Source organism: Eumetopias jubatus, unplaced genomic scaffold (genome assembly GCF_037043125.1).
Source record: "Eumetopias jubatus isolate StellerSeaLion01/CBP00866 unplaced genomic scaffold, mEumJub1_p1.0 scaffold_1, whole genome shotgun sequence".
NCBI classification, from domain to species: domain Eukaryota; kingdom Metazoa; phylum Chordata; class Mammalia; order Carnivora; family Otariidae; genus Eumetopias; species Eumetopias jubatus.
In genome coordinates, this window is record NW_028274807.1 from 69,550,150 (window position 1) to 69,569,775 (window position 19,626).

At 36.8% G+C, this 19,626-nt stretch overlaps 1 protein-coding gene across 3 annotated transcripts in view; it reads right to left on the bottom strand.

Annotated features, from left to right (window-relative positions):
• The window catches only part of SNX4 (sorting nexin 4), a 69,564-nt gene that overhangs the window by 42,241 nt on the left and 7,697 nt on the right, over window positions 1-19,626 (bottom strand). For all 3 annotated transcript variants that reach the window (XM_028091317.2, XM_028091316.2, XM_028091319.2), the window contains exons 2-5: window positions 11,943-12,064; window positions 6,397-6,532; window positions 6,170-6,319; window positions 5,666-5,713 (exon numbers count right to left, since the gene is read on the bottom strand). In XM_028091317.2, the coding sequence (XP_027947118.1) occupies window positions 5,666-5,713; window positions 6,170-6,319; window positions 6,397-6,532; window positions 11,943-12,064 (456 nt within the window). The remainder of the gene's footprint in view (window positions 1-5,665; window positions 5,714-6,169; window positions 6,320-6,396; window positions 6,533-11,942; window positions 12,065-19,626) is intronic.

The window sequence follows — 19,626 nt, forward strand, 5'->3', positions numbered from 1 at the left end:
AAGATGCTCAAGTACAGTTTTCTTCAGATCATTTGTGTCAAACACATAAACATATCTAAAAAAAAAGCTTAGTAATTATTTTTGAAAACACTACAAAAACAGTTTTAATAAATTAAACTGAATACATGGCATTCAACAGTACCAAAGTAAAACAATTATAAACATCAACACACTAATAGATATATATATAGATATATATAGATATATCTATATATACAGAGCTCTGCATTATCACAAGTCAGAATAGGTCATGTGAAAAAAGTAGTTTACCTTTCTCTAAATCAAGAAAAACAATGATAAACTAAATAAAACGACCGCTCTGAAGCATATGCATTATTGCATATGCAGGTGGTTCCCAGATGGAATCCAAACCAAATGTACACTGTTTTTTTCACTGTCATGGTCAGTGTTTTTAAAAAATAAGTACGGAAATACCCGTACTAAATACTGTACACTACAGTAAAACGAAATGACATTAAATTAGTTTCCATCTAGCTGACAGAAAATGTTACAACTTTTTAACTATTTTTCCTCATTCTAAATAATTGCTCTCAAAGGAGGAACAGAGGGATCAGCACTAAACAAGAACTGCATTCTATAAAATTTATACTTCAATATATCCAAATCCCATCCTAAGTTCTCACAAAAAAAAAAAAAAAAAACAACACTGAATTATTTCTGACCAGGCACAGAAACTACAGAGTTCATAAAAGGTGGCTCAATCAGGAATTAATTTTATAATGTAGTCTGAAACTCGCAATCAGCTTAAAAACTATACATTACTCCAATTTCCAACCCATAATTACATACACTCCCAAATTAATAAAACAAGACAAAACAATCCTAGGGCTCCCCAAATTACTTGGCTAAGAAAATAAAAACAAATGCAACAAATATGTTACTCCACAAACTCAGGCTCTTTGAACTTCAGACCACAAGAAATTCAGAAAGCTATCAAGAATGTCTATAGAAACTTAATTTATCACTGATTTCTGGGGATCCTCTTATTTCTAAAATCAGTATTTCACCAATTCTTGACCTTTCTCACTTCTCAGGGGCAAACAAGCTAGTGCACATGAAAGTCCTTACATATAAACGTACCTATGAATTTAAGGCATGTATTACTCCCTTATGTTCTTTTAATTAATTAAAATAACTAAACACCAAAGTGTTAAAGACTCTATATTCACATACAAACGTGATTCTTTAAATGAGGATGAGATTACATAAAAACTATGAGTAAAGAAGGATATTTTCATTTGTACCTTTTCTGGAATCTCAAATTCTTAACAATGCCAATTTATTTTTTACTTTGAATATCAACAATTTACCAATTTAAAAGTCATATAAAATGTTAAACATTACCATCTTAACCTTTGCTTACCCAATATCCGGTCAGGTCAGGTCCATCGGAACACCCATTTCACTGTGCTCACCATTTCATGCGATTCCATAAACAGAAAAGTTGCCTAAAATGTCCCCAAAGCCAGATCTGGAAAAAAGCACCTGGACTATTCCAAACCTGACAGTTTACCAACCCTCTTTCAGATTCCCCATTAAATATCTAAAGAAGACCCCTGACCCATCACTGTTTCATAGCACCTTCTTTTCATCTCCTTGAAAACAGCACGACTTGACCTCACTACTGTTCCCTTGTGCCTCAGCTGTCCACTAGAATATAAGAGCCGTAAAAAGGCACAATACACATGGTGCCCCTGGGAGCTGCACAACAGTGGCCCTGGCAATACTTTCATCTCCTTTGTTCTCTGCGGCACCCCTGGTGCCTCACAAAGCCTGGCACAAGACAAACACGCATAAGGAAAAATAACCCCAACTATTCTCTAGCCCCAACCTACTACCTTACTTCCCATGTTCTCCTTTAGTCCCCACTTCCTCCTCTTTCTTGGCTTTTATTCCATATTTTACTTTCTTTGTCCTGGATCTTGTCTTCCCTTGGTTATTTCATCTTCTGATTCTTCTCTTCCCCCAAATGTTGCCTAGTAAACCACCACCCCAGCTTGGGCCTCTCTCTAATGTTCCTCTTCTCTGGCTCCCAGCTTGATTCCACTGCAGGCTTCTTATTCCTGTCTCAGCTCTAATGTTATCTCTTCAACCATGTGACTCAATTTACCCAGGATGGTCCCGGTTTATGCTTGTTGTCCTAGACTCATTATTAATAGTGCCCCATTTTACTCTTGAAAGTGTCCCCATTGGGACAGTAAGTTTTATGGTCACCTATCTCAAAATAATCTCCGGACAAAAAATCTCTGCTGTCATACTCTTTAACAAAGATGATGTCATCTTTGTTATACCTATTTTAAAGTATCTTATTTAAATGTTAATTTAATGTCCCCAACTACTAAAATATAAGCTCCATAAGAACAGGGGAGTTTATGAAGATTTTCAGCTCATCCACTACTGTTTCCACAGCACCTAAAAGAGCACCTGACGCTCTGTAGGCAACCGGCATTTGGAATCACAATGGCTCTCTCCGCGTTTCTGTGTAATACACAGATTAGCAAAGAGTTTAAAAGTCCAGACTGGAGACACGAGCAGTCTCTACTCCAAGCAACAAACAGAGTTCTGAATTCCTCTGAGTTAGTATAAATTCATTTAAGGTTTGGGTATATGGATGATACTTTCACGTAAGGAACTGAGTTAATGGGAGTTAAAACAATATTACTTTGTACTAAAGTAACTAGTTGATATCAACTAGAGCAAACTCTTTGCTCTTTCACTAAATTGGTTAACATGAATATTTATGTAAATATTCAAGACAAAAAAACGCCAATTTAAAGCAGTGATGAAAAGAGTTGTTGCTCATGTTTATATTAAGTAGAGCACCGTAAGAAACTAGATTTTTGGGGCACCTGGGTGGCTCAGTCAGTTAAGTGTCGGACTCTTGGTTTTGACTCAGGTCATCATCTCAGGGTCGTGAGACTGAACCCCACATTGGACTCTGCACTCGGCATGGAGACTCCTTGAGATTCTCTCCCTTTCCCTCTGCCCCCCTCCCACTCTAACTCTCTCAAATAAATAAATAAAATATTAAAAAAAAAAAAAGAAACTAGATTTGTATAATTATCTTGCTGGATATAATAATTACTCTAAAGAGACCCAAGAAAATATTAATCTAGTAGGCCAAAACTATATATTAAATTAAACAAACATGTGAAAAAAGGAAAATGAGGGGCGCCTGGGTGGCTCCGTCAGTTAAGTATCTGCTTTTAGCTCAGGTCATGGCCTCAGGGTCCTGGGATTAAGCCCCATGTCAGGCTTCCTGTTCCACAGGGAGTCTGCTTTTCCTTCTCCCTCTGCCCCTCCCCTGCTCTCTCTCTCTCTCTCAAATAAATAAAATCTTTAAAAAAAAAAAAAGGAAAATTAAAGTAAGCTGACATTTCAATTTGAGGGTGACAATCCAAAAGCCAAAGGCCAAAGTCAAATATTCTTTTTTTTTTTAAGTAGGCTCCACACCCAGCAAAGAGCCCAAAGCAGGGCCTGAACCTGAACCTACAACCCTAAGATGAAGACCTGAGCTGAGATCCAGAATTGGTCACCCAAGTGCCCCTCAACGTCAAATATCCTTATAAAAAATAGTATTTTAAAAATATAAATATTTGGGGGCTTCTGGGTGACTCAGTTGGTTAAGCAACTGCCTTCAGCTCAGGTCATGATCCTGGAGTCCCGGGATCGAGTCCCGCATCGGGCTCCCCGCTTGGCGAGGGGCCTGCTTCTCCCTCTAACCCTCCCCGCTCTCATGTACTCTCTCTCTCTCTCTCTCTCTCATTCTCACTCTCTCAAAATAAATAAATAAATCTTTAAAAAAAAAAATATATATATATATATATAAATATTTGGCCTGATTCAGAACAATCTCATTTTCACAGAAATAGTTTCCAATACTTCCTTTATCAACCATTTTTACATACAATTTATAACCAAAAAGAGAGGTAACATGGGATGGTAACATGTATGTACACGAACTTTACATACATGCATGCGTGCGTGTACATATATGCGAGGTGATCTAAAAGATTCCTTTTCTCTGATGAAAGGACTTAAAACAAGAATCAGCCACAACAAAATAAGGAATATAGCAGTACACAAGGATTTCCAAACTCTCTTTATACATCTTATTTCCGTTCTATTTCATTAAGAGTCTGACTTTTCAAATTATTAATACTGCGCATTAGGTATTACCTTTCAAAGACCTTAGAAAAGTGAAACTGAGGTTTTACCGTAAGGCAACCCAAATATGAAACATTTTAACTCTTAAATAGCACCTATACGCAAGATTCAATCCACTCAGTAAACAGCGTAGTCTATATAGATGAAGAAACTCGAGAGCTCTCTCAAGGTCACCAAAGTCATGGCCAAATAACTGGGTTCAAGGACAAAGAACTGTGAACTAGTTACTAATGACTAAATCTATGACTGTTACATAAAGAGAAGTCACCAAAACAATTATGTTTACTTTTCTCTTTTCCTTAATATTAGCTCCTAACATCTTAGACTAGTTCTCAGAAAACCTATCAAAAAAGATTTTAGTTATTTCAAATCCAACTCTAAATTAAAATTCCAGTATTCTGAGTACCATAAAGTAATGAATTATAGCCAACAAAATTCTAATTTTTTCATGCAACCTGTCAATAAAATTTTTATATATGAGAATCAGCTTATGACAGAATTAGATGCTTGATTGTATTTTCCATGCAGAAACAAATTTTTCTCTTCCTAGTTTTTTTGTGCTAAATTTCAAATACCTAAGTGTCAATACATAAATGTCTAGGGGGTGTTTTCAAAACTACTGTAAAGACATTTTGTTCTTGTTGCCTAGACCTATTAAACTTTTGTTACTGAATTATCATATGAATTGCTCATCAATTTATATATCCTACCAATTTACATTACATTTTTCTACCTACCTGTTCAGTATACACGAGAGAAAAACTTTCAAAAATTTGCCAACAACCTGTGTTTACGTTACTTTTGGGGCCAACAGGGAGAGCAGATAGGAGTTAGGGTGGCCATCACACCATACCTTGCTTTTCAATTTTTAGATTATAATTTCATTCCCAAACACAAATTATAATGACTAAATTTGAAAAGCTATATCACTAACAGACACTAATTGAAAATGACTCATATGCCCACTCAAAGCTGACCACCATGTCCCAGTAGACAGAAGAAGCATGACACATAGCTCATCTTTTAGTCTGCTATGATTGGGAACGCCAAACTCAATTCTTCAGAAGTGTCTTTCATATCTCATAAAAAATGAATAAGTATGTGGGCAAGAATGTGGGTGGCAGTGGTAAAGGCGGAGGGGGTAAAAAAAAAAAGATGCAAAGTATATGCGCATATTGCAGGAAAAATCTACAGCTTATGTCTAAATTACTGCTTCAAAATGTTCTTTCCCTACAGAATGAAATTCATAAATATGCCCACTCTAGTCTCATTAGTAACTAAAATTAGGCAAATCCAAAGTGAATTCAGAGTGTTTCTTTGAAAACCTTACCAATGGTATTAGCAATGATATTTGCAAAAGCAAAGTCTATTTCCAATATTCACTCATTCAATAAATTCCAAGTATCCACTAAGTGCACGGCACTCTGCTAGGAATTGTAAAGGAACCTGTCAAATTATTTCATACAAATATTCTTACCTTCAGTTGAAACCCAGTTTCATTTACGGTCTCCTTCCAGTTACCTTCCTAAAAATTAAAGTTAATTTTAGAAATCATTGCAAAATAAAACAACCTATAAGGAATACTCCAAATTAAGTAAATTACATATCTATTATTCTGTTATTCTTTCAGGGAACATGGGAAAAAGGTTTAAAAAAAAGAATTCATTTCAAAATCAAGCATACAATCCAGATTCCAAAAGATTACCAAAAGACAGACCCAAGATTTTATAGATCTGGGCTTCAAAAAATTAAGACTAACTTTGATATCATTTAAGTGATGCCAGAAAGTACTCTTTAGTATCTTTAAGTATAAAAATGTTAGCTGAGTGATGTAACCCAATAATTTTGAAAATCAAAACAAACTGAAAAATATGATTAAATGCATATATATTAACAAAGAGATACTTAAGCATAAGCATTCTGCAGTTTAAAAGAAAAAAAATCAAATGAATTTTTTTAAAGACTAATAAGAGAAAAATACCTGTGTTAAAAACAAATAGAAGATTTTGTCTCTACAAAGGATGGGATGTGAGGCAACTCTCAAGAGAAAGTTTTCTAAGCCAATCCGTCGTCTTTCCACAAAATCTGGATCCATGTTGTCAGCAGAAAGTTTATGCCAAACAAATTCTGCCTAGGTGAACAAAACAATCATGAAGAATAGTCTCAATGATAAATACTTCTGAACTACACTGCTGTTTCATTTCTTACCCTTTTTTCTGGTAGAGGTGGCACAACAATATGTGGATAGTAAACTAAAAGGTAGTTTCTCAACAATTCAAATTCACTATACCGCCTCCATAGTGAGTCTGTTAGGACACTTTGACCATCAGTATGTTCAACTGACCTGAAAAGGAACAGAATAAGATCTCTATTACTTTTTTAAAAATACAGATACATGCACACACCCACCATTAAAATTTGTTAACTCCAGGGGCGCCTGGGTGGCTCAGTCGTTAAGCGTCTACCTTCGGCTCAGGTCATGATCTCAGGGTCCTGGGATGGGGACCCGCATCGGGCTCCCTGCTCCGCAGGAAGCCTGCTTCTCCCTCTCCCACTCCCCCTGCTTGTGTTCCCTCTCTCGCTGTGTCTCTCTCTGTCAAATAAATAAATAAAATCTTTAAAAAAAAAATATGTTAACTCCATCTACTAAGTGCTTATGAACCAGGCACTCAGTAAAGAACTTTCCGTGTATTATCTTTTTTAATCCTCCTAACCACCCTGTGAAGCAGGGATTATTGTGCCCATTGTGCAGATGAGGAAGCTGCTACCCCTCCTACAATCACAAAGCTCTCTGTATAAAGCACTCAAACCTCTCTGATTCCAAAGCCCTCACTCCTAACCACTTTTCCTTCTGTTACAGAAAACCTATTTGAACTCCAGAGAAATAATCATTTTAGGCACATTCTAAAAGCCCCAATGTATAATAATTCAGTTAATGTACAATAATTGCTTTTATAATACAGTAAAATCTGGCTCAGCTACTGTTCCATTAAACAAAAAGTATTTTTAACTATACTTCAGCCACAATGAGACAACACCATTCATGCCAAACACCAAGACACTACAAAGACCTGGATTAAAAGCTATAAAGGAAGCAGATGTATCCACGTACCAGGACATCTCCTCAAAGGCAAAATGTTAACTCTGAAAGGGTAGGGGAAAAAAGATGTAAAAATTCATTTCTAGTCTTATCTTTACCAAAAAAGCTGCAGACAATGTCATATAAAAGTTCAACTTACAGTTGGGGGAAAGTTTGGCTAAAACCACACCAAGGATATTTGAAGTTATTTTGACTACTTAAGATTTCCACTAGCATAATCATTCTTAGAAGGCATCAGTGCCTAAACATTATCAGGACCTTCCTACTTTCTAATTGGTTGATTGACAATAGCTTTCAAGCCCTCTAAGAAATGCACATATCACCAAAATGTGCATTTGCATACTAGGGCATAAAGGCACAGAAGCTAAATCAGTCTTGGAATAAAGTAGTCTTAAGAAAGTATACACATCGGGGCGCCTGGGTGGCTCAGTCGGTTAAGCTTCTGCCTTCGGTTCAGATCATGATCCCAGGGTCCTGGGATCAAGCCCCACATCAGGCTCCCTGCTCAGCGGGGAGCCCGCTTCTCCCTCTCCCTCTCCCTCTCCCTGCCTGCCTGCCTGCCTGTCTGCCTACTTGTGATCTCTCTCTCTCTGTGTCAAATAAATAAATAAAATCTTAAAAAAAAAGAAAGTATACACATCATGCCATGCTCAGCACAATAGATGCTCAGTTTTTTAATCATTTATGTATTAGGTTTGCCACTAAATTTACTCATTGCCTATCAGTAAAAAAGAAACAAAACATGAAATTCAAACTGTACAAATGGCTCCCATGGCAAAAACATAAATTATCAAATCAGAATTCATTTTAAAGAGTTAACCCAAACATTAGCTGTGACTAATACTATTCCAATTCAGATTCTCAAACTTTAGCTCAAAAAATATCTGGGTTAATATCAAGTTTCAAACTATTCAAAATCATTACCAACAGAACCCACATCTTGCTAATAAGCAGACTGATGTAGATTAACATAGCCTATAAGAAGTACACCTACAAGGCTGTTAGAAGACCTGCTTAAGTTTTGTTTTTTTTTCCTTAAAGGCCATTTAAGGCAAAGTCTAGCCATTGGAGACTAAATAAACACATAGAGGATATTTACATTGGACCCTAAAACTAACACATTTATCCAATCATTCGACAAATATTTAATAGCATAGAACTAGTTTTACATGCAACATTTAATGCTCACAACAGACTATATCATTAGCCCCATTTTACAAATCAGAAGACTTGAGTAATGACATCATACTTCTCCCAAACCATCAAGGCATTCTTACCTACTCTAAAAGAGGTATATTCTTATCTACTTTAAAAGGTTTCATATTCTATGAACAAAAAAACAAAAATCTCAGGAGAAATTAAAAACCAGTGACTTGGGGTGCCCGGGTGGCTCAGTTGTTACGTGTCTGCCTTCAGCTCGGGTCATGATCCCAGGGTCCTGCAATCAAGCCCCCTGTAGGACTCCCTGCTCAGCAGGGAGTCTGCTTCTCCCTCTGCCTCTCCCCCACCCCCCCAACTTGTGCTCTTTCTCTCTCCCTTTCAAATGTATAAATAAAAATCTTCAAAAACCTCTGACTTAAAAAAAAAATGTCAGACCATATCATTCCTTTGCCCAAAGTCCTCCAATACATTCCCTTAAAAAAAAAAACAAAAACTTGCAGCTTAGCAAATTCCTCAAGTGATTCCTACGACTTTAAAGTTTAAGAATCATTGTCTTAATTTAGAATTCCATGAAAAATATTGTGGAAGATAAATAAATATACATTTATAATGAAATACAATTGTGGGGGCACCTGGGTGACTCAGTCAGTTAAGTGTCTGCCTTTGGCTCAAGTCATGATCTTGGGGTCCTGGGATCAAGACCCATGTCAGGCTCCCTGCTCAGTGGGGAGTCTGCTTCTCCCTCACCCTCAGCCCCTGCCCCGGCTTATACTCTCTCTAATAAATAAAATCTTTTAAAAAAATAATGAAATACAATTGTGAAAGTCAACCCAATAATTATTTTGTGTACCACACATATACTGATGATCCACTTAAATATTTATTCAGAATATAGCTACATTACTCAAGTATGGTCACTCCTAATTCCCAGTTATAAATTATGATGCTCTATTCAGTTCAAAAGCAAAAGTTAACAACTATAAATTATTCTAGATTATTCAAATGAAGATTCTCTTCCAGCAGTAAAAGTAATCAACAGCAAATTTCACTACTCATTTGGGTGATAAAATACTCACATACTAAAAATGAAAATATTCTTTTTAGTTTTATATTAAAGAACTTGCAGCACGGTAAACTATAGTTAATAATACTCTATTGCATATTTGAAAGTTGCTGAGAGTAAATCTTAAAAGTTCTCATAAGAAAAAAATTTTCTAACTGTATGGTGACAGATGTTAGTTAATTAGACTTGTGATCACTTTACAATCTGTACAAATACTGCAAGGTAATGTTGTGTATCTGAAACTATTAAGATGTTATATGTCAATTATACCTCATAGTAAAAAAAAAAAAAACAGGAAAAAATAATTTACTTAGAAAGCTAAACTTAACACTAATTTCTAAAGTATGATTTTTTTTTTAAGTAGCTAATTTAAGTTAAAAAGAAAAAAGAGGAGTGCCTGGCTGGCTCAGTTGTTAAGTGTCTGCCTTCGGCTTGGGTCATGATCCCAGGGTCCTGGGATCAGGCCCCACATTGGGCTCCCTGCTCGGTGGGAGGCCTGCTTCTCCCTCACCCACTCCCCCTGCTTGTGGTTCTTGCTCTCGCTATCTCTTTCTGTCAAATAAATAAATAAAATCTTAAAAAAAAAAAAAAAGAAACAAAACCCTCTAATGGGGCCATATTTTTTTTTTAATCACTTTAAAAATCTCTGTGAGGGGGGTGTGGGGATGGGTTAGCCTAGTGATGGGAATTAAAGAGGGCTCCCTTGAATGGAGCAGTGGGTGTTATATGCAAACAATGCATCATGGAACACTACATCAAAATAAATAAATAAATAAATAAACAATCTGAGAACCAAAAAAAAAATCTCTGTGAGGGGGGTCTGGCTGGCTCAGTCAGCAGAGCATGTGACTCTTGATCTCAGGGTTGTGAGTAAAGCCCCATACTGGGTGAAAAGCCTACGTAATAAAAAAATAAATACATTTTTAAAAAATCTCTGTGATACACACATGTAGATACATATGTCACAAAATGACCTAATTCTGCTGGGCGGATGGATTAAACAGGTGATTAAGGAGTGCATTTCTCATTATGAGCACAGGGTGATGTATGGAACTGCTGAATTACTACACTGTACACCTGAAACTAATATAACACTGTATGTTAACAGGAATTAAAATAAAAACTTAAAACACCAAATACAAAAAACCCAAAATGACTTATTTTTAAAAGACCGATCTTAAAAAAAAAAAAAAAAAAAGACCGACCTTACCTCCCTCTGTTCCTAAAGTTCCTATCGTACATAAATTTTCTCTCATTTTGGAAAGATTCCTTTTTTTTTTCCCTTTTTGGTGGAGGAAGGAAAATTATGCTTATAAAGAGAACTTTCAGAATTGCCTGTAGATAAACAACATTTTCCAAGATTTTAACTTTTATTTTGGGTAGAAACAGATCTGGAGAAAGCCTTGAAAAGTCACAGGGTACAGCCTTAAGACAAGCTCAGTGACTCCGGTAAACCTATGAAAATGCAGGGTTTAAAATTTTTTTTCCTTAAAAATGTACTCACATTAAAACATGGTTATAACTATCAACTAGATCTGGTAGTTCTATTTATTTTATTTTACTGGCTATCAAAAAATCTCATGTCTTTATTTTAACTCAAAGCATTTCTGCTCAGTCTCACAGAGAGAAGAGAGCTAGTTGGTATACAGCCTTTATATAAACTGTTTATAACTGGCAAAATAGAGTCTTGCCTTGCCTTTCTCTAGACAAAACAGTCTAATTCCTTTAACTTTTTCCTTATGAGGTAAAAGACAATTTTTCTGATGAGTTTTAATTTCTTACTCCACAATTTACTCTTTTCAATTTTATCCCAGTCTAAAGTTCTAGTCTCAATCCATTCTTTCCTGTGAAAGAAAGGATTGAGACTGGCATCCTCTCCTCCTATACTTCTCTGCTAACCATCCTACTACCTAAGTCCACTTCATACACACCTGGGAATCGATCTCCTTTCCCAAAATCGCATAGGGACTATTATACCTAACTCCAAAATCTCCACCAAAGCATGTGTCAAGTAACATTTCAGATCCCAAAAGTATTCCACTAACCTTCTACTTCCAACACAAGTGCATTAAAATATAGCTACCAAGAGTACTATAGTAAAAGACACACCTGTTTATCTGTTAAAAAGTAAAGAAACAGGGGCGCCTGGGTGGCTCAGTCGGTTGGGCATCTGACTCTTGATTTCGGCTCAGGTCATGATCTCAGGGTTGAGACTGAGCCCATGTTGGGCTCCACGCTGAGTGTGGAGCCTGTTTAGGATTCTCTCTCTCCTCTCCCGCCCCTCCCCACTCACATGCGCACACTCTCTCTCTCTAAAAAAAAAAAAAACCCAGTATCTAAAAAGACAATGACTTGCAAACAATTCCATTAAGTAACATAACTTGCATCAACAGCTACCAGACAAAGCGTTTTCTAATTCTCATCGCCCACCTTGTTTCAATGAGGTAAGCAGTATATGTTTCTTGCATGTTCATGGCATTTCTTCCAGTTCGCTTTTCTGCTTCTGAAACATTAATTTCTATCTTCTTCAACCAAAAATTATTTTCAGTCATCTGGACAAAAACAAATGGAAGAAGAATGACAACAACAAAACTTTTAAGACAGTATTCAAAAAAAAACCAGCTATTTTTATCCATTGTTAGTACATATTACAAGCAAATTTCTTCTATTTCTTGAGTTGTTAGGGGTTGCTGAATGACAGCAACAAATGATACACCTCTCACTAGCAGCATTTTGTATCACACCAAACTTTTCCAAAAGCTATTTTAACATGTATGACACATTTAATTATTAAAACATAGACGTTTTGTGTAAGTGACCAAGAATAAATCAATATAAAATGCCTAAGAAAAAATCTAAAAGCATGTTATACAAAGATGAATAATCCTCAATATTAAAATCTAACTTTTGGTTTTAACAAAGTCAAATCTCAGTCTCTCAAAAAGAAAATACTATACATATGCCAAAAGGCAAGATTTTCAGCAGATAGGTTAAATTAAAAAAAAAAAACAGGAGTCGTCGTCTTATATTCAAATTTATTTTTATTTATTTTTTTATTATATCCAACTTGAAATTTGCCTAAATGCTTTGGCAGTGGTTAACAGGCTCCACTTGTGAGACAGCAGCAAGGTTTAGGAGCAGACTCCTTTCTGCTCCTGCTAAAACATCCCCAGGTCTATGCTAAAAAAACAAAAAGAACAAAAAACACACCACTGGTGGTTCAAAGGCTGTATGTGTGGAAAGTGTGCCATTAAAAATACCAAAGTAGGGCGCCTGTGTGGCTCAGCTGGTTGGGCAACTGCCTTCGGCTCAGGTCATGATCCCAGGGTCCTGGGATCGAGTCCCGCATCGGGCTCCTGGCTCGGCGGGGAGCCTTCTTCTCCCTCTGACCCTCTCCCCTCTCATGCTGTTTCGCTCTCTCTCAAATAAATAAATAAATAAAATCTTAAAAAAAAAAAATACCAAAGTAACTCCAAGTCTAAAAGAGGAAGACAAAGTGAGACCATGTGATAACTGCTGTGCTTTGAGTTTTTTCCCCTTGCTCTCTCTCAAAGTTCAGAGGTGGGTTTTAATTAAAATACTGCACTATATTATAACTGAGGGCAGTTTGTGAAGAAAGGTGTGAAAAACTGACAGGAATGGAGCCATTTCAAAAGGGAGCCAAGCAACCACTGCAGAGAAACTGCCTTATCCGTTTCTGTTCGTACCAGACCAAAACCTTTGGACTAGGCAAAACAGCAAATGTTTTAAGTAACTGCTTGAGAAGTCAGCAGGAGAACAAACATCCTGCCCACAAGTCCACAGGTTATGGACTTTCTGAAGACAGAATCTACAGTAAAACAACGTATAACTAAGGGTTTAGCCTTTTTTCCTCTTAACTCGTGTACCTGGCCCCCCTTCTTTTTCCTTATAAAAACCCCTTACTTTCACCCTAGAAGCAGGATTCTATTTGGGTTTCTACTGAATCTGTATTCCCCAAATTGCAGTTCTTTAATGCCAAATACACTTGTTTTCCTCTCACTGTGGCTCTTTGTTTTCAGGTTAACAAGAGACAGAAGTAGAAAGATGGATGCACCAAGAAATAAAAAACTACAGTAAAACCCACTGGTGATGATTTATACAGAAAATTAGGGATGCCTAGGTGGCTCAGTCGGTTAAGCATCTGCCTTCGGCTCAGGCCACGATCCCAGGGTCCTGGGATCGAGTCCCGCATCAGACTCCCTGCAGGGAACCTGCTTCTCCTTCTTCCGGCTGCTTCCCCCCCCGCCCCCCCCCGCTTGTGCTCGCTCTCTCTCTCACAAATAAATACATTTTTTTTTAAATCTTAAAAAAAAAAAAGAAAATTACACCTATGTGCTATGAGGACAGAAAAAGCTATGTGGTATGGCAAAAATTTAAATGATGAATAAATTTAGGAAGTGCCCCCAAATGCTGAAAAACTGAGAAGATAAAAAAGCTAAAAGATGATAAAAAGGCAGAGAACTAAGAAGCTAACCCAAAGGAATAGAATTATTAGTCGACAAAAACAAATCACTCAGTTGTCAAAAAAGACATTTTTATCAAGTATTAAGTTGTTTGTTTAGCTACTGAGAGAAAAAATAAGGAAATACTCCAACCAAAAGTAAGTTCAAGAAATTACACAGGGTATCATGCTGAGCGAAATAAGTCAATCAGAGAAAGACATGTATCATATGACCTCACTGATATGAGGAATTCTTAATCTCAGGAAACAAACAGGGTTGCTGGAGTGGGGGGGGGTGGGAGCGATGGGGTGGCTGGGTGGTAGACATTGGGGAGGGTATGTGCTTCGGTAAGCACTGTGAATTGTGTAAGACGGATGAATCACAGACCTGTACCTCTGAAACAAATAATACATTATATGTTAAAAAAAGAAGAAGATAGTAGGAAGGGAAAAATGAAGGGGGGGAAATCGGAGGGGGAGACGAACCATGAGAGACTATGGACACTGAGAAACAAACTGAGGGTTCTAGAGGGGAGGAGGGTGGGGGATGGGTTAGCCTGGTGATGGGTATTTAAGAGGGCACGTATTGAATGGAGCACTGGGTGTTTTACGCAAATAACAAGTCATGGAACACTACAGAAAAAACTAATGATGTAATGTATGGTGATTAACATAACATAATAAAATTTTAAAAAAGGGGAAAAAAAAGAAATTATATAAGCACAAACCACCCAACATCAGGATTATGAAACCCTCATTGGTTGAGATATATATATATATATATAATTCCTAATTTGGGCCCATAGTCAAACACTTTGATTTATCAGCATCTACTCCAGTGAAAAATACCTCCAATACTGGAAACACATGACTAATAAAACAAATTAGCTCCCCAGCCAAAAAGATAATGCATCTGAGTCATGAATTTACCCTCATTCCATCCAATTACACAGAGGGAAAAAAAAGAATAAAATCAGCTACCATAAAAACTAAAGAATGAAAACAGGAACACAACAATAACACCAGAAGGACTTGGAAAATGATATAAAATTGCTTATCCTCTCAGTAAAACACAGAGTGCCAAGAAACTCAACTGGAAGCACAATTGTTAAAAGGATACAGTGAACAAATTTAGAGATGGACTGACTTGACTGGAAGATGAGCCCAGGGACATGTTTCAAAGAGAGACAGGATAGTTTAGATGTATTCAAAGTCGACTTCTCATCAGAGTAAAGAATATCATTAAAGAGTGATGCTATACTCGGACCTAAAGGAATAACATCCCGAATGTAGACGTTTGATGTGTGAATCATTACTTTCTACCTGACTTAAGACTAACTCCCTAAGACTAAATAAATGTAGAAGATAGACATATTTAAAAGGCTAATGAAATTATTTCCAACTCGAAAAATGAAAATGAATATAATGTTTCAAGTTTCAAAAATGTTGCAAACCACTAAAACAGTAAAGCAGGTAAGAGTGATAAAAGGAACAATAAGAAACTATTAATTCAATAAATATGTCTTGGGTATCTACCATGCCAGTCATTAGGGATGGAAAGACAGATGACACATGGTGCCTAAAAAAAAAAAGAAACATGGTGCCTGACACTTCAGGAGTTCACTGCTTGCATGAAGAATTCTCAGCCCACATACTGACGTTCTTTAAGACTAAAAACAAAATGAGGGGCGCCTGGGTGGCTCAGTTGGTTAGGCAACTGCCTTTGGCTCAGGTCATGATCCTGGAGTTCTGGGATCGAGTCCCACATCGGGCTCCCTGCTCAGCAGGGAGTCTGCTTCTCCCTCTGATCCTCCTCCCTCTCATGCTGTCTCTCATTCTCTCTCTCTCAAATAAATAAATAAAATCTTAAAAAAAAAAAAAGACTAAAAACAAAATGAAAGCTAACCGTAATATAACCTTTAGGATTACAGATGAAGAGTTAGTGTTTATGGCATTTGACTTATTTAGTTAATCTTATTTAAATCACATACTAAAGAAAATATATTACATTTATTGTTATACTGAAAATTATAGGAAAAAGATAAAACAGGCCAACAACAACAGCAACAAAAAACAGGCCAATTGAGATGAACACGGAGCTAACTGGAAAAGAAACAATGCAAAGAAAGAAAAATAAAATATATTTGGGCAGTAAAACTGACATTGCAAGAATTCAAATCAGTAAGAACATGACATAGTTACAAAGCTTCCGCAGAAGGCTGAGGAAAAAAAGGTACCCAAAAACGGGTAAAAATGATGAAATATGATCTTAAAAAACCCAAAGAACCAACATTTAAACAATGTTAGTCCTCAAAGAAGAAATTAGAAAAACAGAAATAATAACTATCTGTATAATTTAAAAGAAAAAGAAACAAGCAAACAAATCTTTCCTGGCCTGGAAAAAAGTTCTAAGCCTTCAAACTGAAAGGCATGTGGTCTATGTATAATGAACTAGAAAATTTTAACATCCCAACAAGATTAAGGCAGGAAAATAAGAACTAAGACCCCTACAAAAGAATAAATATCAAATCTGCCTTAGACTCCACAATAAATTCCAAATGACAAAGGAGCATCATGAATAGGGCATGCTTGAAAATATTTAAACATATTAACATACTGTTCCTTCAAAAATACTTAGGCCCAGGATTTTTTATAGAAACTGATAAACTATTCCTAAATTTTATATGGAAATACAAAGGGCCTAGAATAGCCAAAAGAATTTTGAACAAGTTGTAGGATCCAGTTTCAAAACTTACTAAAAAGTGAAAGTAATCAAGAAAGTGTCGTATTGACAGAAGGAAGAAAGATCAATGGAAGAGAACTGAGAATCCAGAGATAAACCCTTACATTTAAGGTCAACTGATTTTTTTCTTTTTTTTAGGTCAACTGATTTTAAAAAACAGACCAAGGCAAATCAATAGAGAATGGAGAGTCTTTTCAACATATGGTGCTGAAACCACTAAATGTTCACACCCCCCCAAAAAAAGATTCAGACCCTTTACTCACACCACAGACAGAAATTAACTCAAAATGGCCTAGATATAGAGCTAAGACTGAAATTTCTAGAAAAAAAATAGGAGAAAAATCTTTGTGATCTTAGGATATGCAAAGAGTTCTTAGATATAATACCAAAAGCACAATCCATAAAAGAGAAAAGTGATATACCAGATCTCATCAAAATTAAAACCTTTTACTATTCAAAAGACACCATAAAAAGAGGGGCATCTGGATGGCTCAGTCCTTAAGCATCTGCCTTCGGCTCAGGTCGTGATCCCAGGGTGCTGAGATAGAGCCCCACATCGGGCTCCCCGGTCCGCGGGGAAGCCTGCTGCTCCCTCTCCTACTCCCCCTGCTGGGTGCTCCCTCTCTCGCTATGTCTCTGTCAAATAAATAAATAAAATCTTTAAAAAAAAAAGAGAGAGAGAGAGAGGCACCTGGGGCTCCTGGGTGGCTCAGTCAGTTAAACATGACTTCAGCTCAGGTCATGATCTTGGGGTTCTGGAATTGAATTGGGCTCCCCGCTCAGCAGGAATTTGGGGGGATGACAGGAATGTTCTAAAACTGGATTGTGGTGATGGTTGCATAACTCTGTAATTTTACTAAAAATTATTGAATTAGATTGAATTTTATGATATATAAATTATACCTTAATAAAGTTGTTTATGCCAACAAATTAGACAATATGGAAGAAATGGATGCATTCCTAGAGACGGATAAACTACGAAAACTGAACAAGGAAGAACTTGAAAACCTGAACAGACCCATAACAAGCAAGGAAATTGAAGCAGTAATCAAATATCTTCCAACAAACAAGAGCCCAGGGCCAGATGGCTTCCCAGGAGAATTCTATGAAACATGTAAAGAAGAATTAATACCCATTCTGAAACTGTTCCAAAAAATAGAAACGGAAGGAAAACTTCCAAACTCATTTTATGAGGCTAAAGACTCCACCAAAAAGGAGAATTACAGACCAATATCCCTGATGAACATGGATGCAAAAATTCTCACCAAAATACTAGCCAATAGGATCCAACAGTACATTAAAAGGATTATTCACCATGACCAAGTGGGGTTTATTCCTGGGCTTCAAGGTTGGTTCACCATCTGCAAATCAATCAATGTGATACACTCCATTAATAAAAGAAAGGACAAGAACCATATGATCCTCTCAATAGATGCAGAAAAAGCATTTGACAAAGTACAGCATCCTTTCTTGATCAAAACTCTTCACAGTGTAGGGATAGAGGGTACATACCTCAATATCATAAAAGCCATCTATGAAAAACCCACAGAGAATATCATTCTCAATGGGGAAAAACTGAGATCTTTTCCCCTACGATCAGGAATACGGAAGGAATGTCCACCATCACCAATGCTGTTCAACACAGTACTAGAAGTCCTAGCCAGGGCAATCAGACAACAAAAGGCATCTGAAATGGCAAAGAAGTCAAACTCTCACTCTTTGCAGATGATATGATACTTTATGTGGAAAACCCAAAAGACTCCACTCCGAAACTGCTAGAACTCATACAGGAATTCAGTAAAGTGGCAGGATATAAAAATCGATGCACAGAAATCAGTTGCATTTCTATACACCAAAAATGAGACAGAAGAAAGAGAAATTAAGAAGTCAATCCCATTTACAACTGCACCCAAAACCATTAGATACTTAGGAACAAACCTAACCAAAGAGGCAAAGAATCCATACTCAGAAAACTACAGAAGACTCATGAATGAAATTGAGGAAGACACAAAGAAATGGAAAAACGTTCCATGCTCATGGATTGGAAGAACAAATACTGTGAAAATGTCTACACTACCTAGAGCAATCTACACATTTAATGCAATCCCTATCAAAATACCAAAATACTTTGCCCCCACCAGTACTCCCAGGCCTAGAGTGCGCTCCCTGAAAAATCACTCATGACTCCCTCAGGCCATGATTTTTCTCTGGACAAACACTTAACTATCAACTCAATGGAATTTTCCAGCCTAAAATTTTTTTCAAAGAAATGGAACAAATAATCCTAAAATTTGTATGGAACCAGAAAAGACCCCAAATAGGCAGAGGAATGTTGAAAAGGAAAACCAAAGCTGGTGACATCACAATCCCGGACTTCAGGTTCTAGTACAAAGCTGTAATCATCAAGACAGTATGGTACTGGCACAAAAACAGGCACATAGATCAATGGAACAGAACAGAGAACTCAGAAATGGACCCTCAAGTCTATGGTCAACTAATCTTCAACCTAGCAGGAAAGAATATCCAATGGAAAAAAGACAGTCTCTTCGACAAATGGTGTTGGGAAAATTGGACAGCCACATGCAGAAGAATGAAACTGGACTGTTTCCTTACACCACACACAAAAATAGACTCCACATGGATGAAAGACCTAAATGTGAGACAGGAATCCATCAAAATCCTTAAGGAGAACACAGGCAGCAACCTCTTCGACCTCAGCAACTTCTTCGTAGACAAACTGCCAAAGGCAAGGGAAGCAAGAGCAAAAAATGAACTATTGGGACTTCATCAAGATAAGCAAGGAAAGGAAACAGTCTACCAAACCAAAAGACAACTAACAGAATGGGAGAAGATATTTGTAAATGACATATCAGATAAAGGGTTAGTATCCAAAATCTATCAAACTTATC